This window comes from Haliotis rufescens, unplaced genomic scaffold (assembly GCF_023055435.1).
Source record: "Haliotis rufescens isolate VD_foot unplaced genomic scaffold, xgHalRufe1.0.p SCAF_1, whole genome shotgun sequence".
Lineage (NCBI taxonomy): Eukaryota > Metazoa > Mollusca > Gastropoda > Lepetellida > Haliotidae > Haliotis > Haliotis rufescens.
This window is the reverse complement of record NW_025963779.1, coordinates 26,514,438-26,541,123: the sequence shown is the minus strand read 5'-3', so window position 1 is coordinate 26,541,123 and position 26,686 is coordinate 26,514,438. Positions and strand designations below refer to the sequence as shown.

At 40.2% G+C, this 26,686-nt stretch overlaps 2 protein-coding genes across 2 annotated transcripts; both read right to left on the bottom strand.

The window, feature by feature from the left end:
* Positions 1 to 524: 524 nt before the first annotated feature.
* LOC124131703 (calcium-activated chloride channel regulator 4A-like) lies at positions 525 to 12,045 on the bottom strand. The gene is made up of 10 exons (XM_046495157.2): positions 11,917 to 12,045; positions 10,982 to 11,212; positions 9,294 to 9,480; positions 8,706 to 8,815; positions 7,174 to 7,299; positions 6,306 to 6,410; positions 5,230 to 5,494; positions 4,636 to 4,773; positions 3,271 to 3,480; positions 525 to 3,094 (listed from the first exon to the last, which is right to left on the bottom strand). The coding sequence occupies exons 1-10, from the start codon at positions 11,923 to 11,925 to the stop codon at positions 2,676 to 2,678; spliced, it is 1,800 nt and encodes a 599-aa protein (XP_046351113.2). The 5' UTR covers positions 11,926 to 12,045; the 3' UTR covers positions 525 to 2,675.
* LOC124131752 (calcium-activated chloride channel regulator 3A-1-like) lies at positions 11,916 to 26,382 on the bottom strand. Its single transcript, XM_048393887.1, has 5 exons — positions 26,136 to 26,382; positions 21,777 to 21,953; positions 13,922 to 14,042; positions 12,350 to 12,639; positions 11,916 to 12,186 (listed from the first exon to the last, which is right to left on the bottom strand). Exons 1-5 carry the CDS (start codon positions 26,298 to 26,300, stop codon positions 12,046 to 12,048), a joined length of 894 nt encoding a protein of 297 aa, XP_048249844.1. The 5' UTR covers positions 26,301 to 26,382; the 3' UTR covers positions 11,916 to 12,045.
* Positions 26,383 to 26,686: the final 304 nt, after the last annotated feature.

Here is a 26,686-nt window from a genome sequence, read left to right as displayed (position 1 = left end):
GCAGAGATAAAGGGACTCAGTAAACTTGAACAAATAGAAAAAGTACATTTATATGCCTGCAAGACATTCCTTGGTGTTAAGGTTAATACACCAAGTGTTATGGTATATGGTGATTGTGGCAGATTTCCAATCTGTATATATTCATAATCTAAAGGTTATCAATTATTGGTTAATATTATTGAATATGCCATCTTATAGGTTCCCTAAAGAAATGGTATACTATGATGGTACTCTTTGATAAAAATGGAAAACGAAATTGGGTAACAGACGTAAAAGACTTACTGTTTTCTGTTGGTTATGGCTGTGTATGGTGTGAACAAAATATACAATCTCATTCTTATTTCATTAGATCATTAACACAAAGACTAAAAAGATATATATTTACAAAATTGGTCTCATTCTGTATCTGAATCAAACAAATGTATTTGTTACAAAATGGTAAAAAATGATATATATCCCGAACAGTATTTATCTTGTTTAAAAGTAAAAGAATTCCGAGTTTCCCTAGCAAGATTTCGATGTTGTTCACACAATTTATTTATTGAAACTGGACGTTACACGCGTATTAAAAGAGAAGAACGCATTTGTCACTTGTGCGCCCTAAATGACATTGAAGATGAATACCACTTTCTTCTTATATGCCCATTTTATGCAACATTCAGGGCTAAGTATATACCTGAATATTACCATGTCAATCCCAATTTCTTTAAATTCACATCTCTGTTAAACAACTCTAAGTACTTACTTTTACAAAATGTATCTATGTACATTTATCATGCAATGAGACACAGAAATAATATTATGTTATAGACTCTACTACTGTGAATGTACAACTCATAAATGTACCATAGGCCTGTGGCCTCCATCAGTACGGAAATAAAGAAATTGAATCACAACTGTGAAAAACATCGAGAATTTCTTATACGGTTAGGGCAAAAGAAACAACAAAACGGAAAAAAGTTAACAATATATATATATACTGGACCAGAGCTATAATTTAATTTACAAATGGAACTTTTAAGGGCAGCAAGCATAGTACAATATCAGAAAACTCTACTCACTCTACAAAAACGCAAATATACCAAAGTATGAATTTGAGGAAAAAATGTTCCATGTCAATCGGAGCTCTGGGTTAGAATACGCTGAATACGTTTTAAATTGTTCGGCGTGAAACAGGGTTATTAATCTCAGTTTTCAGATTTAAAATTCATGAAATATTTGTTTCTCCTGTGTTTGAGTACACACTCTTGCATGCAATGTGCTTCGATACGATACCGTTTACAGCACGTGGAGCCAAATAGAATCCAGTATGCCAATGTTGAATGAGCCAAAATGATCTAATCATTTACCTGATGAAGACGTAACCGTTAATGTCGTTACAATAATACAGAAGTTGTTATTCATAAAAGTGTCATGTCTTCATGTTTCCCCAGCTTCGAAATGGCTATCAAATATTAGCTTATGTTCGTGAGTCGAGGCAAAATACGTATTTTATTTAAAAAAAAATTAAAGCGTACATTATGTTGAAAGTAGACTGTCATAGATCACAACTTGCAAACCAGTGTTAACATGCAAACTGAATGCTTCGAAAAGGCTACTTAAAGTATTTAAATTTATTATTAAGAGTTTATGGAGTATGAAGTGTGATCCCACATACATTGATACAGAAACCAATATATCGTAGCAACCAGATGTAAGTAAGCAAATACGATTCGATTACATGAAACAATATCGGGTCCTGCAATACATCCTTACATGATGCTTAACAAGCCGTGCCCTGAAAAATGGATACGTGTACAAAAAAAGAAAAGGAATAATTGTAAAATTGGCTACAGCTCTGCGTGTGCATTTCCAGTAGATATACACTTGCCATGAATTAGAATCATGGATATGCGTTATTATGTATGATTAACTTCAACAAAATAAAATGAAAATCGACAATAGTATTTTCATGATTGGCCTGAACGCTGCTGAAACGGACCCTTGAGGCGAGTAGTCTCCCTTTCACAAAGGCATGTTAGCTGATTGGCATTCATTTGGCAGATGATGTTTCCAGTAAAAAAAAATGTTGGCGGAAAACGACCAATAAACTAACATCTTGTATTCCTTGCATACGCTTGAAAAGAGACGATGATATGAACAAAAACGTGTAAGTCCTGAGGGTATTAATGTTCGGGTGACTGCCACATCAATAAAGAGACCAAACAAACTAAAGGCGATCGATTCATAGACTGACCTACCCTTGCGTGAATACAATCAAACACGTGGGACAGTTTCGTGAGCTAAGTTGGCATTGAAGTAGGTGGGTAATGCAATATCATCCTTTTGAAATTGTTTTACCGGAGGAGCAGGATACACTCATCTTTTCGCGAACACCTAGTGTCATCACTATTTGAAAGTGTTTCATAAAAACATGCTGAGGATATAGTTGGAATCGTACAATTGACTCTGCTTTCAGTAGAGAGTTTCGTTTGATTATAGAGATGGTTTTGGTCGCTATTATGTACGTTTGGTTGTAATCGTCATAGCTATAGAAAGTAAACACACAACAGAGCGTCGCAAAATGAAAGTATAGTATAAATAGTATAATAGTTTAAAGAAACAAATGAGATAATTATGTATATCAAAGCGTCATAGATGTTCAACAATTCACCAGCAGTATGCATGACTAATATTTAGGCAGGGTTGTCGCCCTTTGCCCTCTTGTTAATGCAAACAACTGTTACCACAATTGCAACAGCTATGGCAACAGCTACTCCCAGACCAACATCTACCCATATCACCCACACAGTTGGCTTGTTAGTTTTATCTGACGCAGCCGGCCGTTGAGGGACGGTGATGGGTTTAAAGGTGGTTGAACAAAAATTAGAAAGATCTGATTGACGATTTGCCTCGTCGAGTGCGATTAGTCCAATTACAAAGAAGTCACTCGACCAGATGCTTGGTAAACGGAGAGTGACATTTTGAATGGAGCCTGCCGGAACTGGATCTATGCTTCCCTTGACAACATCTTCACTGCTAAACAGCAGAGCCTGGGTGAAGTTGTCTCGCAGACTCAAAAACGTCTCAGCAACCCTCACTTCATATTTTGCCACTGAAATTAAAACAATATATTTGCTACTAACCTAATGCAGTAAACAACATTTATGGTCGACCACCTAACACTCCCGTATTCAATTTCCTTTGACCAGAGTCATGTGGGCCATACAATATTTTATGTTCAAGACAACCATTAACTAGACCAAAGATTGCTCCAGTTAGTCAACTCACCAGTTCCTTCATTTAAGTCATCACCTGGTGCTGTCCAAGTCAATGCTAGGGTCCGAAGGCCGGCATCCTGCATAACAATGTCAAGGTCAGTGACTCGGCCTGGGTTGAACTGGTCAACTGTAGGGTCATGGCCAGAGACCTCTATAGCACCCGGGGAAGACGCCCTGCTGAAAAGTTCCACTGGCTCAAGCACGACAGGTGGGGTTACATCTGAACGGTAAACATATTCCGATTATACAATCATATACATGGTATGCACTGGATCTTGTAACGCTCCTACTGTTACTGACTCAGAGGTTTTCGTCTTTAAGCAATGCAAATCAGTGCAATATTATGTCTGATGCAATTCCCTATTATGATTTGCACACTTGACTTGCCTTTGCATGTGTTTGTAACGGGTGCAAAGGTGGGGCAGGACACGCTGAGCTTTTCGCGAAAACTTGTGTTATATGATCACAGTTTGACAGTGATTCATTAACAAGTGCTTTATGGTGTCATCACTGCTTTTCATTGATCCATTCATGTAATGTCCACCATCACTTTGCCTATCACGCCCAATGATATCGATTGCGTTGGAAAATCGAGACATATTAACGTTATATTTTTATATTGTAGTCTGCTTTTATCTGTGATTTCCCAATACGATTGTGGAAAGGTTCTTGCCGTATTTATGTAACATGGCCAAATGGTTCTACTATATCCGTAGATTATGTAATATGCCAGGGTTAATGTAATGTATGGGCATACTCTGATAGACAGGGTTAATGTAATGTGTGGGCATACTCTGATAGACAGGGTTAATGTAATATGTGGGATACTCCGATAGACAGGGTTAATGCAATATGTGGGCATACTCCGATAGACAGGGTTAATGCAATATGTGGGCATACTCCGATAGACAGGGTTAATGTAATTTGAGGGCTTACTCTGATAGATAGGGTTTATGTAATATGAGGGCATACTCCGATAGACAGGGTTAATGCAATATGTGGGCATACTCCGATAGACAGGGTTAATGTAATATGAGGGCATACTCTGATAGACAGGGTTAATGCAATATGAGGGCATACTCCGATAGACAGGGTTAATGCAATATGTGGGCATACTCCGATAGACAGGGTTAATGTAATATGAGGGCATACTCCGATAGACAGGGTTAATGTAATTTGAGGGCTTACTCTGACAGATAGGGTTTATGTAATATGAGGGCATACTCTGACAGATAGGGTTTATGTAATATGAGGGCATACTCTGATAGACAGGGTTTATGTAATATGAGGGCATACTCTGACAGACAGGGTTTATGTAATATGAGGGCATACTCTGACAGACAGGGTTAATGTAATATGAGGGCATATGGCATACTCTGAAAGACGCTCAGTGTCCGGCCAGACTGGGAACCAGCCCTGACGACGGCCGTCTGTCCCTCCACCGATTCAACCTTCACTTCCAAGGAGTAGCGGGAGTTGCTGTACACTCCGTCATCACGGGTGTTGTCAGGCACTAAAAGTAAGGTCGACATCGAGTGATGTACTTACATAATACATAATTAGCTGACATGCTATTTTTGACAGCTGACAGTGAAGCATCAGTCAAGGTTTTTTTCAAAGTATTTTGCTCAACGAAACTTTACTTTGATGTGGCTGGAGATTTGTAGAATATTATGAAATCATTGAACAGACGGACGAAGATCTATGTCATGAGTTCATATTTACCTCGTTAATTTAAGCAAAACACCCCCAACCCCGACCCGACCCGCTCCACACACACACACACACACACACACACACACACACACACACACACACACACACACACACACACACACACATAAACATAACAGTTTTGAAAATCGTAGAGATATAAACGTTTATATGATGGCACGGTATTTCAATACAGAACAAGAAGTGTTATGTTGATGCAAATCATTACAAAACGGCGTAAATGATTTGTACTTACAGATTCCGTTATCTAGCAGTATCAATGGAACGCCCACTTTTGATCCAGTCACCTCAACTTTGGCCCGGATGATAGGAGAGTATCCCTGATGTACATGTGTGTAGACAACTACTCCACGGCCTTGGGCATAATCATACAGTTTAGAGCTAGTCCACGTCTCCACCTCAACGGGCACAGACCCAACACGTGAGTAAGACCTAACCACACCCTTTACGGACTCATCTACGTTTGACCGACGGATAAGATGACACTTCCAGGTGCCGTTCTGAAATGCAGAAATTTGAATGACTGTGAATGGCTTTTTAACACCAGTCAGGAATACACAAGCTATATCATGACCCCTTGTAAATACTCGTATCTGGATCAGGCAAATTAGATATTGGGATTAGTGAACTGACCATCCAGTCCATTTTAGTCGTCTCTTACGTCGCTAAGATTGGCTCTTTCTTTCTTTTATATCAGAATTGGAGGCCACATGACCACGATTACAATTTATATAAACAATTTTTACGGAATGTGGATAACAAACATATTCATAAAGTACATATTTTCATTTGTATACAAACCAATACCTTTCAATGTGGTTAAGACATCAATTTTAGGATAAACTTATATTTATAAACATTTTTTAAGGAATTCGGATAACTTTCAACAAATATTCATAAAGTACATATTTTCATTCGTATAATTTCTTTTAAAGTAGAAACCAATACCTTTCAGTCTGTATATTTGTGTTTAAGACATCAATTCGGGATAAACGTATTACTACTTTCTGTATAATAAGAGCAAACTTAGTCGTCCAAGGCGCCGCGATTCACTGTGCAGAGTTGCGTCCCTTGGGCACGCCAGAAATCTGTGATTGTGGGGGTTCGAATCCCGGTTCGCCGGGTTTCTAGGTCTGTCAGCACCATACCCGTGCTCGTGGGTTTCACCGAAGTGGTAAACGTCTGAGACCTGCATCACTTCGGGTTTTCCTCCCACATTAACCTGACACGCCGCGATATAACTGGAATACTGTTAAAAGTGGTGTAAAAACCCAACTCACTCACTCACTCACCTTTGCAAAAAGTGTTTACCTTAGCTAAATCGATGGTAAATCTAATTATGTTCAGAGACTCGTCTTTGCTGTATTCCAGGGAAAATGAATTGTAGGTGGTCCCACTTGGGTTTTCAATAGTCACCTGAAATTTTGAAAGGAACAAACATCAGGTATGGGACAATAGAATTCAAGAGTGAGTACACTACGAGCGTGTCTGTAAGAGCTTGCAAAATCAGAAGAAACCACTTCCTTGTCATATCAAGAATATCTCATTACATACCACCAGAGTCTGATACGATCATATTCGGTTTGAGAAAGTTTCAGAATCCTTTTCAGAGTAAGACCTCGAGGGTGATCTTGCCTCTTGACGAATATGACCTTGACATTATGCGTTGGTCACGAACGTTTTAGACCATGGTTACACGGTCCAACCTTACCACTATATCGGCATCGTTGACCTTCAACAAATGCTTCTCGTGGAGGTAAACAACAGCGTTTTCAGGCTAAGACCTTGAGGATAACCTTGCCTTTTGATGTAATGAATCGATGTTTCACAACTAAATGATCACGGCTATGAAGGCCGGTTTAAAAGTGCGGGGGAGGAGAAAAAAATCAACAAAACCCATTTTATCAACAATGTACACATGAAGAGACATTTAGAATATGAATTGTTTTTGTTTTGTTTTCTAAAGCTATATGTTGTCCAGGAAGACCTATGTGTAAATGAACCACACAAATGTGCTGGTCACAACTAGATGACCAACAGAACTTTGATGATCCACAACAATCAAACAGTTTTACAATTTTACACGATTTACAATTTAGTAAGTTTTGAGAAAAAAAAACACGTTGTACACTTACATCATGTCATACATACATCAGAAAATCCTCTGTTTTTGACATACTTCAGTTCTAGCATTCGGTGACAATATGAAGGCAAACAGGGTTTTGTTACCAACTGAAGAATCCATCCAGATGCGTTTGGTGAAGTTCCTCTGCACTGAGGTCAGCAACACTGCATATCGATCAATCTGTTTTAACACACAGAATGTAGTACGGTTCCTGACACAGTGAATATTGGCATTTTCTTCTCAATAGTATCACACACACAATTAAATAAAATTCGTTGACAAGCCCACGAACTCACGATTTCACGAATGATGGGATGCTTCTGTCTCCAAAATACCTGGCGTCTTCTCTGTATGTATACTATGCAAGAAAGTACGGGGTAGTGGGAATGAAACACATATTATCCTATCTATATGGTTCTTGCAAATGGAAACAAGCGTCATCCGAAGATGACATATTCCCCCGACGTGGCATGTCGGTAAACTGTGTGTACCTTCAAATGTATTTAGATTGGCAAGGAAATCTTTTTCCTTGATGCCAAAACCAGAAAGATACTGAAGGTTATAAAATATTGGTTCATGTAGCTCACTTTCTGATGATCTCATGATATTGTAATAACAATAACTTCGCAGATTCGCATATGAATAGCTCTGTAGTAGCCTCATGACACAAAGGCTTAAATAGAATGTACTAGGGATTGACAAAAAAACAAACCTAAACATATTGTTTCATTATATGTCAGGGACTACAAATTAAAAAGATTAAAATCTATAAATAACCAACTGCACTACTAGTGAACATGATTGATATATGCATCAAGTTTGGTGAATCTCTGTCGCATGGTTTAGAAGATATGCTCCAGACGAGGACATTACCCTAAGTTCATCAATTTTCAATTTAAATTGAAAAAAGAAAAAAAAGGAAAAAATCTGTTGATAGCAAAGGCACCACTACATAACCTGCTTGATAGGTGTAAAAACTTTTGAGAAGCTAAGTTGTATGGTTCGGGAGATATGGTCCGGACAAGAGCGCTACTCTCAAATTTCCTAAGTTCATCATATTTCCATGGAAACGCCAAAAATATAAAATTCTAAAAATCTCTAAATAGCAAAAGGCACTTCTAGTGAGCCTGATTGTTAATTAAGTGTACCAAGTTTTGTGAAGCTAGGTTGTACGGTTTAGGAAATATGCTCCGGACAAACAATGATTACAGACGGACAGACAGACGGACGGACAGACGGACATACTGATGGCTATATCCCCCCCGTCATTATATGTCGGGGGATAATGATATGATCATATCTGCTGGGGAGTAGGCGATCCCTTTATTTTCAATGTTAACATTCAATTTTTATGGCCTACAAGCATGGTTTGAGCAGATTATTTAAAGGCCACTATGATATAGCTGGAATATTGATGACTATGCCATAAAGCAACAAACGAACTAATTACAGTATTATGACTGTGTCACTCCCATTTTGTGTTCTTTTACATGATTTGTTTTCCTTTCGAGAGGACGATCTTTATTCCCCTTTAATCATCTCTTAATCGCTAAGCAGGGTATTTACCCTACTTGTCGATATCTCACCTCAATAACGTTGTTGTCTTCACACATACTAATTGCTTTGAACAAGCTTTCTCCAACAGCCTCCATAGTTGTCGATGTGGAGCTCTCGTCATCGAAAAGAAATTGTCCACCTACATGTAAATTCGTGTATGATGAAAGAGAACTCATGCGTGCAAGGTCACAATTTATGTCACTAGCGTTGAAAACATTACTTTGGACTTACAGTTCATACTAATTTTTAGCCGGATATTCTAACGCACTCGCAATTAGAGTTGACAGTGCAATATATTGATCCTCCTTGAGGATGTTGGATAACGTATTTGGTGTGTTTTTTGTTGTACATTATATACTCACTTTGCAACAAAACGTTATCTTCATAACACGTTTTGTCGTGTTCAAGGTTTTGTGTGGCGACATCAAATTTCTTTTCATTTTATAAGAAAATTACATTCTATTGCCACATAAGGCCAGAACAGTTTTAGCAGATCAATGTGTCATTTTATGATAAGTATCAGCTGCTTAATTTACTGGTTTCTGAGAAGACCTTACTTGATATTTGATTACAGTGAGCTACGATATCTTCAAACCACAGAGGAAAACTTAACTAACCTGTTACAGAAGACACATTTTCTAAGTTTGGGTCAGCTTCAGTCCCAATGGCCAGAGTGTGGACAGCGACCTGCTTACTTGTTACGTTTGCCAGTACATCCAATATCAGAGGTTGTACATTCTCTTTCCCGTCAGTGATGAGAAGCACCTGGCCATCCTCTGTTGATTTACTATTGGCTTCCAGGAGCTGGAACAAACATTGTAATTAAATACTAAAGTACGGGGGAATCTTTAAATCCTTTAAAGAGTTCTAAATTATTGCTCATGACAGAATTTTGGTGACACCCACGTCGTAAAATCTGGATTTATTTTAAAATGTTCATCAATTGTTTATTTATGGTGACCTTGACCTCATTGCCCTCCCAATGACATAATGTCAGGAAACTACTCCAGGCATATATCAGGCATTTTCTGCTTTAATTCTCTTGGCTATAAGCTTTGAGGGTTTAAAAAAAACCCTTCTTATTTCATTAAATTTTAGAACAAGCAAATAAATTATTAAATAACAAGACCACATAACATGTCAATCTTATTATGGCGACAGGAATCTATGCTGAATTTTGCTGAATATATTTAGGGCAATATATGAGAAAAATACTTTTTCAAAATCACAGTTTATGAAGGGTGCCACTGGTGGGGCAGAATACACTCACCTTTTCGCCAACACCTGGTATCATCACTAGTTGATAGTGATTCATAAACACCAGATCATAATATAATCTGAATCGATTTCTCATGAATATGGAAAGGTTTTGTCGCTTTAATTGAACAAATTATGATACCATCATTTGAAGGTACAAAATAAGCTTCATCAGCAGTTTCACAGAAGATAGGTATACTGTACACAAATGTATTTTGAGAGAATTTAAGGGCATTATAAAAGTGTAAAGTTCGAATAAAGTCATAACTTATTACATTGCAAAAACGGAACAGATATGTTTTGCCCTACATCCAACTACAACATACAAAATTTTATTACATTTCCAAAAAGAATGGCGGACAAATTGGACTTTTCAAATCTCTTGAGATCACATTCACTTTTCATTACATGCATGCAAAGTTTCAGCTTCATTGATCCAATTTTCTGGGTAGAAGATGTTTACTGACGACAACGATGCAGGGAAAGCAGGTCTAATTACAACTGTGTCAAGTCAAATGTAACATTAACATATTATGAAGTGGATTATGTCCCCATGGCACTATAAATAAATACATACCTCCATACACGGCTCATAACAATACTTTTAGTTTCAGCCTGAGAAAACACAAGACTATAAACCATAAAACCCACGCCTCTCACTGAGTTTAGGTTTGTACAAAAATGTAATACAACTTTACAACAGAAAGTTCTATCCCTCACGCAGCCTTAATAAGAACGCTATGTCCACTTCTAGTAACACCATTTCTTGTTTAAGAACACATGAAATCATACAGTACGGATTTAAAACAAAATGGATCGTGCCTTCATAAGAAGGTCATATGCACATCCGGTTTGATAATATCTCTTCCATTTTGAGAAAAACATTTAAAGAAGTACAACTTAAATAAAGTTTTTAACTTTACCTTCAGTTATTAAGAAAGTTATGGCATTACTGGCCTTATGATTCTGATCGCCAGTCTGATAAGTTCCATGTATCAGGCCTAACCCCATCGCTTGGCTATAGAAGCATCTTTCTTCTTTTATGTACCTCAATCGCCCCAAGAAGACCTTGTCCAATTGCTGTGCCACCACCATAGTTACTTTTGACTGGTAGCCCCTGGGCCAGCGCCTGTCTGTCTGCTGGCGATGTGATGACTCGCATGCTGGCCAAGACTCTGTCGGAATCGGAGAACACAACGATGCCCACTTCTGTACCCACGGGAAGGATGTCTCTAATAATTAGGTCTGCCAGTTGATGCTGTCTGAAGTATCTGTTGTCCTGTGCCAGAGAGTGAATGTTTAACTCAATTGTCAGCAATATATCAGCTATATCACAGCGGCCTGTACATAGTCGTAACGGGGCATACCAGTGACCAAAAACATGAGCGTCGATCCACGCGATTGGATTATGATTTTTTTGATATTGTATATCTGGATGTTATTGTGAGAAAACGTATCAGAGAAATTTTGAATCATAAAATCATTTTTTTGAGAGGCATTTAGAAGTTGAAGTACTAAGTAAGGATAATTATTTAAATCAGTTGGAATAATTTAAGCACCGAATAGGCAAGTGAGGACTTCTCATCAATTAAATCAAGACGACTGTATAATTACCAATTGCAATGATATAATCAATGCGAGTGTTTCTTTTACGTACAGACATCCTTTCACAATTTAAATCTGAACTTCGGAATCTTGTGCATTGCTTGGCCGCTATCAATTTAAGTCTGAGGATCATAATATGGGGAAATGTTTCCATCACTGACATTCTCAAATGCACCATGGCTTTACCGGTACCAGCGGGGATGAATATGCTAAACTATTCTATTCTGTAGACGCCAGGATACGCTGACATTTTTGCGAAAACCTGGTATCATCAACGTGATACCGAATCGTAAACATGTGCTTGTGATATACACGAAACCGTACAATGCACGCTGCTTTTAGATGAAGGATCTCAATGAATAAAATCGAACATCTTACCGATTCCATGGAACCCGAGAGGTCGAGAACAAGCACAGTTCTTCGTCCACACCTTCTTGTTCCAGCAAATGTTTTGGCTTGGCTGTATCTTATCTGAAACTGTGGTGTTCGGTCTTCAGTGCCAACAGGTTAATGTCCCCTAATGTCCAGATGTTCCCGTATGACGTCCCATGTGCCTCTTTTGTTGCACATTTTGTTTTGTCTGTTAGGGGCATCAGCATTATGTTTTCGCTTCTTGTCTTGTGGGTTGGATTCACAAAACTCGGTGACCTAAACGAAACATGATCTAAAGCTGAAATTCCTATGAATATGTAGCAGACAATCTACATGTATTTTATACACAAAAGGGTTTCGTTATTGTTATTATAAGTGCAATACTGTTGTTATTAATGTAGATAGGGATGCCATAATTAATAAATTAACGTTTGCATACCTCTTGTAAAAACTGGGCATACATTACAGATGCCGTGGCAACGTTGTCAGTAGTGCTTGGGAGGAAGATACAGTTCTCATTCAAAGGGGTGGACGTGTCACCAGTTGCACAGTCCCCACCATTGACAACATCATGGAAGACCCCAACAACCTCAGCAGAACAGGCAGTTGGACGAAGTATGGTTGAATTGTCGTCTATATAATATACTGGATGCTGCAGGCTGTCACGGACGCCATATTCGCCAAACACTCCATATCGCAGATGAGCAAACTCATGAACCAGTACACGACCTTGGAAATGTATAATTCTTTTTATAGAGGTAAAGAGGTAAGACTAGCATATGATATAATTCGCATATTTAATATTGATCCAAAAACAATTATACATTCATTGAAGCATGTGATATTGAAATGGGCTTCACACATTGTACCCATGTCGGGAATCGAACCCGGGTCGTCGGCGTGACAAGCGAACGCCTGAACCACTAGGCTACCCGACCGCCCCTTTTGCAAGTACTTACAAACACGGTTGTAGTTCTATCAATATGTCTAACAAAGTTTGACCAGAAATTATTGAGAACGAGAAGGCTGTAAACTATAGATTCATTAAGTCATAGACCAAGAGATAAATTTGTCTAACAAAACACTGCTTCCCTAAAGTTACAAAACAGCAAACTGTTCACAACAGTTTGTCAGATAAACTATCTTCCTAGTGGCGAGGCATACTGCCTATCAAAGAAGTTAGAAAATCATAGTCATACTGTCCCAATATCTCACCTTCTCTGATTTCATATCACTTATATTTTTTCAGTTTTTGCATTGATATTAACCTTCATGATTCCCCAAATATTTTAAATTGGGTTCAGGTTAGGAGTGTAGCCGGGTCATTCCAGGAAATGCTTTGCTCTATGTTTTACATCATTGATTTGCTGGAATACACACTCGTCACCATACAGTGTGCTGTTGAAATTTAAGACTGTAGTTTGGGTGCTTGTAAATTGGTTTTCCTGTACATTTCGTCCACATTTGATCTAGTTTGGATATAGCCACACTGAACTTTCACATTGTCCCATTAATGAAAATGTCTATGCTACAAACACATGTTTAAACGTCTTTCTTGCTGTTCAGGTTTTAGGAGTGGTGATGGAATTCCTCGTAATTTCTGCCAATCCATGAAATGTTTCTCTATTAATCATTTCATGCCAAATATGTTCTGTGCTCTTGCGTCTGTTTCTGCCACCAACAGTCAATGTCTTTTGTCTACATGCTCTCTTTTTCAAGACACAGTTGATAGTTGAATGACTGTTCTCTCTGTAATTACCTGTGCTGATCTGATTCCTTGATTCTATAATTCAGAAATAATACTTCTCTTTTGCCATAGCTGCCATTTCCACAGTGTTTGCCGCCTGCTACCTTGTTTACTATGAATCTGGTAATGCTTTACAAATATGACGAGCGGAGCTGTCTCCCTTGAATCTTAGTCAAAAAAAGTTATACATACACCTTTGATATGGTAAATATTGATGGCCAAAATGGAGTGAAAAAATCTCAATAATGTATGGTGAAACTATACCTGCATCTCCATAATTAATCTGACGGTCGATCTGGTTATCCAGGACAAAGTCCGACGTCAGGTGGATATAGCGGCCTGGGTCACCACATTGTCCCGGTTGAAACACATAGGGACTATTGCCCTACAAAACATCAAACAAAGTGTAAGTACATATGATGTAAGTCGGTTAAAACTCAAGTAAAATGGAAATCAGAATAAATCATGTTTGACCTCAATTGGCTTTGTTTTAAGTTGATCCCAGAAATACTGGAATCATTTGTGCCTCAGGTTCACCAAACTCAATTTGATGTACTGGACATTGTGTATGTACTGATGTATGTCTTGAACCGAAGAGTGAAACATATTGTGTCTTTTAAACAAAATTGGCAAAGAATAGTATGAAATGGTCGGTCCCAGTTTTAGATGAACTAAATCATGCCACCATGCCAACCTACCTTTCTTCTAAGATGTGAAACATGCATGTTGATGTAATTTTTCCACACCTTATTTTTATAATGTGTCATTTCTTAAGTGGAGACAGTCCAATGGTTATTTTATAAATTTTGAATTAAATTAAATTTTTAGTTTATTGGACCTGACAGGGAAATAATGAAACTATTTCAGTCACGATTATCAATTACAACAGAAATAACTAACGTTAAACGTTAAAATAATTCCTTTCAAGGCTTGTTTCTTAATGATTATTGCTATTAACAGATCAGTAGCGGGTACAACAACAACCACTCCTGATGCAATGCTGCTTTCAATTGGCGTAAATCTCGTACAGGAGGATCTCGTACCTGTATGCGCCGCCCCCGAATATCCCAAACATGTTCAAGGGGGTTCAAATCTGGGCTCATTGCTGGCCAGGGTAGAGTCGTTATTGCTTTGGCCCTCATGTATTCCACGACTGCATGTGAAAGATGAGGCCTGGCACTGTCATCCATGTACTGAGGTGGAGTAGCAAGAGCGTGGTACTCAAAATGAGGAACGACGACTGGCCTCAAAACGACCCGGATGTACTGAGTCCCAGTTAACGTTGTCCCTTATGGTGACAAACTCCAACCTGCAATCATGAGAGATACACCCCCAAACCATTACCGAATCCCCGCCGTATGCAACAGTCGGTTCAATGTTCCTAGAGGTGTAGGCCGTGTACCGGTGCCTCGTTCTTCCATCAGTAAGCAGTAAGCGACTTTCGTCTGACCAATGAATCCGTCTCCAAGTTCTCAGATTCCAGTTCTGTCGCGCAATACACCATGATAAACGAGCAGCTTTGTGGTGATCTCTCAACAAGGGACGCCCTCGTCTAGCCCCCAGTCCTGCTGCATTCAGCCGGTTCCTGACGGTTCTGGTGCTGAAACGACGATTGGGCAACCACAGCTGTTTCAGACGTGTGCTTGTTAAAAAGGGTTCTCGGCGTATGAGATGAAGAAGGTCCTTGTCTTTGCGATGTGTCGTCACAGGAGGACTTCCGCATCTGGCACGGTCCTGTACATCACCGGTCTGAGAATGTTTCTCAACTAAACGGCTTACGACAGTGTGATGATACCCCAAATTCCGACCAATGTCATAGCAAGACATTCCTGCATTATGCATGCCGATTATTTGCCATCTTGTGGCGTTTGATAATCGCCATGGTCACACAATGTCATGGAATAACTGTTTAAAACCGAGTTTTAGAAAGCAATTTTAACGTTCGGATATACTGCTTTTAGAGATCCTCGAGGGTAGCATGCTGCACGGCATACCATGTAAGGCACGTGAGCTATTGTCACGCATGACTGATTATATCATCTCGAGAAAACATAATTCTTCCTGTAATTGTATCTTTCATGACCGTTACAAATATTGGGACCAAGCAATAATGAATTAAACTGGGCGGCCAAAGAAAGTATAGGTCGAGTTCCATGAATGATAAAAAATAACAAGAAGAGGTTTTGTTGTGAATTATAATATAATCTAGGGAGAAGTAACAAATGATTATTCAACCACAGTTTGAATGAAATTGTGCAATCACAGGTAATGTAAGCTCAAGGTAAATAATGGTGGGGTAAGAAATTTCATTTTCAAACTTTTAAGGTTGTCAGAAATGTCACCAAAAAATTGTCAGACACACTACAAGTTCATTGTTGACACAATTGCCTTAAATAGCGTGTATGACCTCCAGCTGCCTCAATGCATGCTGTGATACGCCGCCTCATCGATGACGTCAGTCTTCTGATGACGTGGACTGGAATCCGTTGCCACTCGTCTCTCAGGGCTGCTGCAATTCTTGTCTGTTTTGACGGGAGGCTTATTGCGTGCTCTAATCTGTCTGTCAAGATGGTGGGCAGACCAGGGAAAAACGTCAACGTTCTGCTGGTTTAGAAAGTTCCGAGTCAGTCTTGCTGTATGGGGCCTGGCATTGTCGTGTTGTAACAATGTCCCCTGCTGTTGGTTTTGTAAGAACGGAAGCACAACTGGCTGCAACACTTGGTCTCTGTACTGCACAGCGTTCAGGTTTCCCTGTATAATCACAACATCAGGTTCTGATCTCCACAAATACCGCCCCACACCATGACACCTCCCCCGCCAAATGTCTGGACCTTTCGAATACACGCCGGAGCCAAACGTTCCCCTCTGCGTCGATAAACTCGTTCTCTGCCGTCATTTCGAAACAAGTTAAACCGACTTTCATCTGTAAACAACACTCGACGACAATTTCGCACTTGCCAGCGTCGAACCTGCCTCGCCAATCGCAGTCTCAGGCGTCGATGTTGAGCCGTCAGTACCATTCCTCGGAAAGGGCGATACGCTCGGATTCCAGCAGCACGAAGTCGTCGTAGTACTGTACGTTGGCTAATGTCCCAACGCTGTTGCTGCAGTCGCCGTCGCCGTTACGAATATGTTTCGCAGGTGAATGAGCCGTATCTGACCGTCTTCTAGTGGTGTTGTCACTCGGGGTCGTCCGGTTCTAGGCCTGTCCTGTGTCCTCCCTGTCTGCCTGTACCATTGAATCGGCCTGGCTACTGTCAATGGTGTACAACCAAACCTTCTGGCAATTTGGACCTGTGTTGCCCCCATTTCGGCCATGCCGATGGCTCTCTCTCTCTGCTCCTGTGACAGTCATTTGCAGTTGCATTTCTTTAGTGTGCTTTCATCACGTGTGGTTATACCCTGCAGACGAACGCATTCATACAGCCTACATGCGCGTGCAGTTTATGCCAAAGCGGGAAACCTGTTTCACCATTTTTTGGTCACCGCACGAGCGCCGTCAAAGGTGGTGCGTTCGGGTGAGGTGTTTTTGGGTACCTGTTCCTAGGCAGTTATATTCCCAATACCCACTTTCCACTAGTTATCGCTGTTTTTAGGAAAATTACAAATTGCACACCTATACTTTCTTTTGCCGCTTAGTTTATATTAGGGTGTGCTTAACTTTTTTCTTTGTGTATATATATCACAAAGTATAATTTAATTGTAAACATTGGGTACGTTATATTAGTAACCTTCTCTATTTAGGAAATAAACCTACTGTGTTCTTGATTTAGAGATCTTAAATGTAGATTCGATTAAATGTATATTATTTTAAAACTGAAAGGGGTTTGAAACCTCTAACTTTGAAACAGAGTAGGTTTATCTCCATTCTAGCATAACACAGTGAGAAAAGAATCGCGACTGCTTTCGTAATAGAATAACGTAAATATACGCCTTAAAACCATCTCCATAATGATAAGAAATCTATTCTAAAAGCAGGGTCCATTGTACGCTTCCGACTATAGCATAAGCATGTCGTCCGTCAATTGTACATAATACGTCATGTGGCATCGACTGAGAATAATATATTCTATTGATCAGTGACAATCGGTTTAGAATGCGCATAATTTGCTTCCATTTCATCAAACCATAATTTTCTCCACACTACTCTTTAATAGGGAACAATAAAATCATGACAGATTCAGCACTATTGAGAAATCCCAAAACACAGTATTCCGAATAATTAATTAAATGAAATTAGTATTATAAATAGTCGTCCTGTCAGATTTGTGCTTACAAATAATAATTTTCTTCGCGTAAATTAGATATGAGAAGTCTAACAGGTCTCTATGGCGCGTTTTCCAAGATGGCGACTCTTCCGGTTTCAGTACACTTCCGGTTTCGGTGGAAAAAGCCCCATGTCCCGGCAAGATGGCGTCAAAACCGGTCTCGTGACAGGATGTGCCGCCATCTTGGCGTGATCTCACGGGACGGGACGGAAACGGGTTAGGGGCGTATGGTTGGAGGAGAGAGAGGAAGAGGAAGGAAGCGGGGTGGCGGGTGATGTGAGGGGTCGTGGCGAGGATGGACAGAGAGTGTCCAGCTGGGTAAAAGAAGAGCCGTTGGAATTGTGGGAATATTTTACTGACACCTGCATACAAGATCCATGCTTATGAAGACAAAATGGAACAGTCGTGCAATTCTTGTTGTTGTCTTTCTTAGTATTCCCCAAGACATGAAGACATGGCTGACGGGACAAAGTTGAATAGGTTGGAAGCATGAAGTGTTGTTGCAGTTCCGGAGGTATCAACGTCAGTCTGTTCTTACGTTTCGAAAGGCCTCAAAAACACCGAGTTGAGTCAGAAAGGCTGCTCTCTTGTGGATTGGGAGAGAGTGAATATTGCTTAACGCCGCATCAGCAATTTTGCAGCTATTCGCGGCGATGTGGATTGGGAGGGCCCATGTTGTCATTAGTGAGCGAGAATGATACCCTGCCTCAAGCATACTAAATGACATCATGGTAGTGCATGCTCCGATGACATCATCAGTGAACGTGTGGTAACATGAAGCTTTTCTGATTGTCTGAGGCCCTATAATACTGAACCGCAAAAGAAACGTCACCCCAAGTAACATTGCATGAAAAGTTGTCATGTAAAAACTCGTGATAAGTTTTGTCAAAGTTTCTAAAATTTAACATTACCTTGTCCGGAAAAATGAAATTTGATGATAAAAAACAAAGCAGATGACAATAAAACCGATCCCCCAAACGCATCAAGGCAACGGCCATGGCAACCCGCTGCACGTGAGTTCCGTGAAAATTGAAATGCACATGCGTTCCCCCATTTCTTGCCCTATAAAAATCCACCCAGATCGGATAACATTCATTCTACTGAATTGCTACCACGTGCCAAGATTGACGAGAAATCAGCGACACCAAGCCCTTGGACGATTGCAAGCTGGACAAACCGCCCGGCAAGTAGCCAATGCAAGTCCACGTAAAGACCATATACAGGCTCCAGCAACGGTACCAGACCACCAACACTACAGATGGCCTACCACGTAGTGGAAAACCAAGGGTCACCACCCAACATCAGGATCGTCAGGGGACGGTGGGGTAGCCTAGTGGTTGAAGCGTCCGCTCTTCACGCTGAAGGCTTGGGTTCGATTCCCCACATGGGTACAATGTGTGAAGCCCATTTCTGGTGTCCCCCCGAACACTGTCATTACGTTTCAATATATATTTCCAAAGCAAACAAGCATAACTTACAAAAGACACGGGAATTGGGTCGACCAAGGCACTCTGCTCTTCTGTTCCATTCTTCTTTGGACTACATGCACAGTCGTCTGTATTTCGTTCACTTATCCATTAAGACAAAACACGCATAAGCATTCACAGAGGACTTTGGCATAATTCTGATGTTCTTGAGGGTTAGCATGAGTTTCACACCGCAGCAATAATGCCATAATTATGCCAAGTTTGAAAAGACCTCAAACGTTGTTGAAATTAATCATATGGATTACTCAAGGTGTGAGAAGAAGCAGGTCATGCATCCAGAACGTCACCCAGTTGCCATAAAGAGTTTTTCTCTCGCCTTTCCAGACGCCCACATGATATCAGGGACATCTTGGTGTCGTGGATTTGCATTTATAGTCATAATAATACGACAGGGAGTAGGTGTGCGTTTGATGCTTCTTTTGCGAGCTGCTGCTGCCCAAGATGGTGTTGAGGCAATGTGGTGAGTAACACGTACTTCTCATGATGTTTCAAACTGTCCTTGATACTTTATGTCCAGAACTGATATCTACCACTATTTCAGGAAACATGCATGGTCCTGTTTTTAGTGTTGATTTTCCTACAGTCTTGAGAAAGGACAGTGCTGATTGTCCCAAATACCCCAAAATATTTACCCTACGATTTATTTGGAAAGAAAAGGGGAGTTTGGACACATAATCATACCCATTGTTGTTAGGATGAACATCCATGGAAGCATAATTGGGCAAGGTCACATAAAAATCCTGTTTGGAAAACAACGTATTCGTCACATACGTCTTTTGATACACCCTTTAGGGACAAGACTGGACAAGGAGGAGGTAGGTGATGTGGAGGAATGCAAACTGTTGTGGTGATGGCGTAGAAGATACCAGTTTAGGTTGTGGGAGCAAATACCCCAAGCAACTGGCCAACAAAGCCACAAATGGTCAAAAGCCAACTGGACCATACTCATGAAGACCACACCATAAATAAGAATCTCTTGAACAAAAACATGCCAAAACAACACCAGTGTGGTGAATGATGTTTGCTGGTATTGTGATGACAACTGATGGTGTCAGACAGAGGGAACCCTATTTTAAGACCGAATTGGCAGCAGGTATCCATGAAACAAAGATGCCTGGGTATCCTGACAATCTCACCAACAATTCTTCCTTCTTTTGGTGGCGGTGCAGTTTTAGGACACGAACTGTGTGTACATCATCGGTTTTCTTCATGGGTTGCGGTTCTTGGGGGTAAATGGTGCCTTGAAGCACTTCCCTATGATAGCCTTGGTTCTCTTCCTGATACGCCATGAGGTCACTCAGATCAGTTTGCCACAAGTCTTCCATGCCACCCACACGGTAATGATCCCTGTTTAAGGTCTTCTCGTCTTCTGGCCCTGACCCAGTCCTGTTCTCTCCTTTATTAAAAGTGAATCCACTGACAGACCCGGTTGAGAAGGGGAGATGGACTCTGCTGATCCTTTCTTGGGTACTTCAAGTGGGGTTGATTTTGGCGAAGTAGAAAAAAAAAGTCCTCGCCCTCCTGTTGGTGGTGACAGGGCTTCTTTGGATTGGTTGACACCACACTACTGGTTGGTTGTCCTTTCAGCATCCATTACCAATGCTGTGGCTTGCCAATCAGTTCATGTGGCACATTGCCAAGAATATTCCAACCGTGTTTCTGTTTTAGTACGTTGTTTAACCAAATCATTGATGAGATCCACAATGTGGGTCCTAGGCATTGGTTCTCCTTCCACCATGAATTGTCCTTTTCTATTTCAACCCAAGTCTGGATGTGCCTGAATGCGTTTCATCAGTTGTGTGGCTTTGGATTGTAGTGTTGCACCACTTCATTCAGAATGGCGTGTAAGCGTTGGTAATATAACGGCCATTGGGGTCCCAGTCATAGGGGGCTAAGTTATGGGGGCCTTGTCAGGGAGGCCCAGTCATAGTGGTCTCGGCCTCAGGGGTCGTTGTTTGGTAGGAGCTTGTCGTGCTGCTTTGTCTTGCAAAGACAAGTTCAGCTGCTGGAAGGTGTTATACTGTTGTTCTCTGTCCCTTAAGCGAACTCCAATTACGCGAGATATCGTCAAGTACCGCGAGATCTCGTCACTTCCCGGAACATCCCCTAAAGATGACGTCGTTTTTACAAGATGGCGACACTTCCGGCTCCGATGTGTCCCGGCATGCACCGGAACCGGAAGTGCCACACCTTGGAAATAGAGCCATAGAGACCCGTTAAGACTTTTGGCTGGCGGACCAATTCAGAATGCATAATGTCATAGTACAATAAATGAATACGTCCGCCGACGAAAATACTTAATTTAGGTATAGCTTCAAATATTGATATACAATAACAAAGCGATTACTGCAAACGGTATCTCACCATTGCAGGGTGAGGCTCGTCTACTCTGATATCAGCTCGAGTGAAGATCATCTCCCCTTCCAGCTCCCAAGCTGGATCTCTGGTCCACGTGGCAGGCACTAAGATGGTCACACGTCTTATGTAGGTGTATTTCCGGGTTGCTGTATACAGGTAGTCAGAGGCAGAGGTCAGCATACTCTGCAAAATACCATTACAAATGTAGGTAAAATTAATATTGTCTGTCTGGGACAATATAAACTATGGTTGAAACAAGAGTGAATCCAACCCCCAACCCCCCCCCCCCCAAAAAAAAAAAGAAAAAGAAAAAAAGAAAAAAGTTTCACATATTGAACGGACACATAGAAAGAATGGTTTTGAAGTGATATATTGGTTACATGGTATTGTACCGATTGACCCGGTTATAAGAATTAGCGGAAATATGTATGTATGTATGTAGGTAGGTAGGTATGTAGGTAGGTAGGTAGGTAGGTAGGTACGTAGGTACGTAGGTACGTGTGCATGTCCTTAATCATACATAAAATTATTATTAGTAGTAGTATTTTGTTTGCAAAATGTGCTACTCATTATCACACAAGAAATACTTGTCCCTTGATGTGCATAATCTTTTCCAGTGAACAATTTATACATTATATACTCTCCAAAACAGTAGGGGATATTCGAAAATAACAATTGATTACAGATATAAAAATACGTATCGAGTGATGGTAATGGATGGATAAGAAAAAGGAAGGATGAGGTTTCGTCATGGCAGGTAAAGCATGGATCAACATTTCGCGCAAATGCCAGAACTATTGGCACCAGTATGTTGTTATCCTTTCACGGACAATATACTATGGCGTTCTGTCAGTCAAGGTGATCCCGCCCCACATCGTTACAGAGCCACCCTAAAATCTGCCTCCTGACACGTCCACGTCTATACAGAAAGTCCAGCACGAATCTGGACTCATCGGAAAACATTACCCGTGACCATCGGCGATTCCCCCTCTAAACTAAGTTGGCGTTTGGCTGCTATATTGTGTCGATTTGTTTAAGGTGGTGAAACACGTGGTGGCAGAGCATGCACATTAGCTGCATGCAGACGATTGCTACTCGTCTGGCCAGTAACTTGAACTCCGGTGACCTGGCGCAAGAGACGATTTGATTGGCAATCTGGTTTCAGATTTCTCGGTCCTGGACTTGTGTTGTTGACCCAGGGAGGCCTGATTAACATTTTGTTTCTGCAGAAATCTGTTCGAAAGTCTGCAAATATTAGACCGAGACACATGGACCATATTTGCTATCTCTCTTTGAGTCAATGTCAATTCTCTCATGCTTTCATTTCCAATCTGATCACAAATACTGCATTAAAACAAGAGTAGAGAGCGTAGCGTTACCCTGGATAATAAGAATCAACTAATTGCTCAGAGCGATTTGACAGCCTTTCACTTAGGTTTCAGAGTGAGTGAGTGAGTGAGTATGGTTTTACGCCGCTTTTAGCAATATTCCAGCAATATCACGGCGGGGGACACCAGAAATGGGCTTCACACATTGTACCCATATCGGGAATCGATCCCGGGTCTTCGGCGTGACGAGCGAACGCTTTAACCACTAGGCTACCCGACCGCCCCCTTAGGTGTCAGATATTAAAAATCAACCCCACCCACGTTCATGGAGGAATTGCATCGTACACGTGCAATCTTCGGGTGCGTTAGGTTTTTGTTCTGAAATCTCTGGTAGTCATTTTTTAAAGCTGATCTTTCTTCTGACCACCGATCGTAATATACTCCTCAATATATAGACACTATTCAGAGTTTCCTAAGGATCAAGTTTTCATGGTATAAAAGTCGCCCAACAAATACAGATTGAAATATCCAGATACACAATAATTGGGTAACCCCCAAAAGACGTTAATGCCATGATGAAAGGACAGAGACATGCAGTCTTGGGCACGAGGTGCACGAGATGCTGGGAAACCTGACAGTCAGTGTGTTTGGATAAAGCACAACAACAGAGAGCACAACAACATTTGCTACTGAGAATTGTAACAACTGAATGCACCTATGCCCCCTCACCGTCAAAGACGTCGTTTGACGTTCAAACAAGGAGGCAGATCCATAGGCAAGCTTGAAACTGGATCAACACAACGTTATGCGGCAAACGTATACTGTCAGATAGACGTATTGCCATTGCTAAACTTGAGGTGGATACAGGTCTAAGCCATGGATCCCTTGACGCTATTATTCATGAACAAATGAAGATGAATAAGATATCTGCTCGTTGGGTGCCAAAGTTTCTAAATTCTGATCTTAATGAGAAAATAACTGATATTGCCATAGAAAATTTAGAGCTACTTGAGTAAGGTTTCGTCAAATTCAAAAAGAGATAAGTAACGGGTGATGAAATAAGGGTCTACCACTATGATCCCGAATCAAAACGTCAATCCTTTGAATGGCACCATTACGCTTCTCCAGCTCCAAAGAAATCCAAGTCGTCAAGATCAGTAAATTAAGTTATGGCCACTGTATTCGGGGATGCAAAGGGTGCGATCCTTGTTGATTACTTAGAAAGTCAAAAGACAATTACCGGTGCCTACTATGCTGATTTGCTGATCTCGCCACTGTTATGCTCTTGGTTTTTCAGCATCACACCCGTGCTTGTCGATTTCTTCCACAAGACGCTATGATCAATAATAACTAAAAAAAACTTTCAAAGTGGTCTCAGTGGCTTCAGACCCATCTCATACATATCACTCTAGGTCTATGCGTCAGCAATTAGTTATTTGCATTCTGTATGACCATACCCATTGTTTGGAGGCGAATAAACGTAAATTACAGGGGTATAAATTGATTAATTTGTGGCTACCACCGAAAAGGCGAATGCAACGCGTCAGCGCACATGGATGTGTAAATAAAAAGTAGCACCACAAAAGAAGTAATTTTCATAGTTCCTGTTATTGCACATTACATTTTAGCTAAACGTGTATATGACACTTCAAATATATAATCTATATTATTACAAATATTGAAGTTAATGTTTCATAAATCAGATACTCTATTCTTTTTAGACACATTTCAGGAAATACTCTGCAGGAGTAATATAGATACATTTACATGTAGGGTTTGTACAAGATTTCCCCCAATGATCTAATCCCCCACACACGTAACCTCTCTGTGTGACATCTTGAGTTATTAGTGGATTTAAGTTTTAATTTTCAACAAATTACAACTTAATGCTGAATCGTGCTAGAAGTATGCAAAAAGTGTCCGTGTGTGTCTCTTTATCGTGCAAATTCTTTATCTCGGTGAATTGTTCAGTTGCACATCTACACCCATATGTACATGGTAAAATTTGTTAAATATGTTCATTGTTAACGTATCAACATGTATGCATAATATCTGACAAGAGCTGAGCTTGATTTCAACGAATATCTCAAATCAAGCATATTACTAAACTATAACGTGGGTGCTAGCATATGTGCCTGTGCCTGTGCCTGTGCCTGTGCCTGTGCCTGTGCATGTGTGGTGTGCTTCTGTGGTGTCTGTTTTTCAATATATTTTCCAACAGCCCATGTGGGAAATGAAGGAGCAGAAGGGAAGGCACCACATGACAATGTATTGATATTCGAATGGTGTTCTGGAGATCTCATCTTGAAACGCGAAATTGTGAAATCAGTAAATAACCACAAACGATCTGTATGAACAATCAATAAATTATATTGAAAAAAACAGGATTGGGTTTACAATCATAAAATTTGTCACAGTCGCTGCGTTCTTGAATCCAAGAAAAAGTGTAACCAGGCACTAAGTAGGCGCTTTCAGATAAGTATCCTGTCCTCATTGACCAAGTAGTTAAGTTGCAAGTCATGTAGCTCTTATACAGGTACAGCCAGCGTCTATTTTAAATTTCAAAAAAAATATCAAATTCTGTTTTCACTTATCATGTCATATGCAAGAAAACTGAATTTCAGATAACCTTGAGTAACCCAGTCTACCCAGTCAATCCTTTGCATGCCAGCTCTACACTCGAAAGAGTAAACACTTGTACGCTACTCTTCTCAATTCAATTTATGTAAAGTTCTCAAGTTCTGTATTGAGATTAGATATTTTTCCAGCTACTATCAATACCAGATTTATTTTACTTAAAACTAAGAGCCTGAATATTTTAAAACAAAACAAAACCACCTTGCAACAATGTCATGTTTTTGTGTTAGCAAAGTTTTTTTTTCAACAGTTTGAAGCATGATAATATGTAGGGGGCAATTTATATTTTCGATAAAATCCCAGCTCCTTTTATTACATCGACTTTATGAATATGAAAACTAATTATCCATTGAGTTATATATACTTGTATAATATATGTCAGGAATACTTAATTACTTACCTGCAGTTCTGAAATTATTCCAATGTTTTCAGGAACATCTTTGTTGATTGCCACGAAAAGATGGTACCCCTGATCTTTGAAGTCGACAGCTTCAACCCTGAGTCCGACCATAACAAACAGACATAATATGTTTAAAAGTTGTCCATCCTTTACTTGCTCTTTCATATTTATAATTTAACTCTCATACAAGTTCGAGATCCTTACTGTCCTTCCTATCTAGTCAAAAGTCAAACCTCTCCTGACGACGACGAAGAATCAAGATCCTGTTATTCAATTTTGGTGGTCATTTTATTACACATGAGGGGATTGAATCTCAATACTTCCTGGTTAAACATTTCAAGCACGAGCATGTCCATAATATCTGGGGGGGGGGGGGGGGGGGGGCAGAGAGAGATAGAGATTGCAGAAGAGGAGGACTGCTTTGGATGAACACTTCTTTACACAAATGCTTTAGTAGTACATATAAAGTGTTGAACTGCGTTAAATATGGCTCCTTTGTCTGAAACAACGTGATCTGCATTGCCGTATAACAGTTGGTTTTCATCAAAAGG

Bases quoted from the DNA above. Each gene is read 5' to 3' on its own strand.
- LOC124131703 (XM_046495157.2), bottom strand. The intron at 7,300-8,705 runs GTGAGATATCGA...GTGTTAAAACAG, and splicing joins AAGACAACAACGTTATTGAG to ATTGATCGATATGCAGTGTT. The intron at 6,411-7,173 runs GTATGTCAAAAA...TCAAAATTTCAG, and splicing joins CACCGAATGCTAGAACTGAA to GTGACTATTGAAAACCCAAG.
- LOC124131752 (XM_048393887.1), bottom strand. From the start codon at position 26,300: ATGAAAGAGCAAGTAAAGGATGGACAACTTTTAAACATATTATGTCTG. The intron at 21,954-26,135 runs GTAAGTAATTAA...GGTATTTTGCAG, and splicing joins GAATAATTTCAGAACTGCAG to AGTATGCTGACCTCTGCCTC. The intron at 12,187-12,349 runs GTATGCAAACGT...TGTTTCGTTTAG, and splicing joins ATGCCCAGTTTTTACAAGAG to GTCACCGAGTTTTGTGAATC.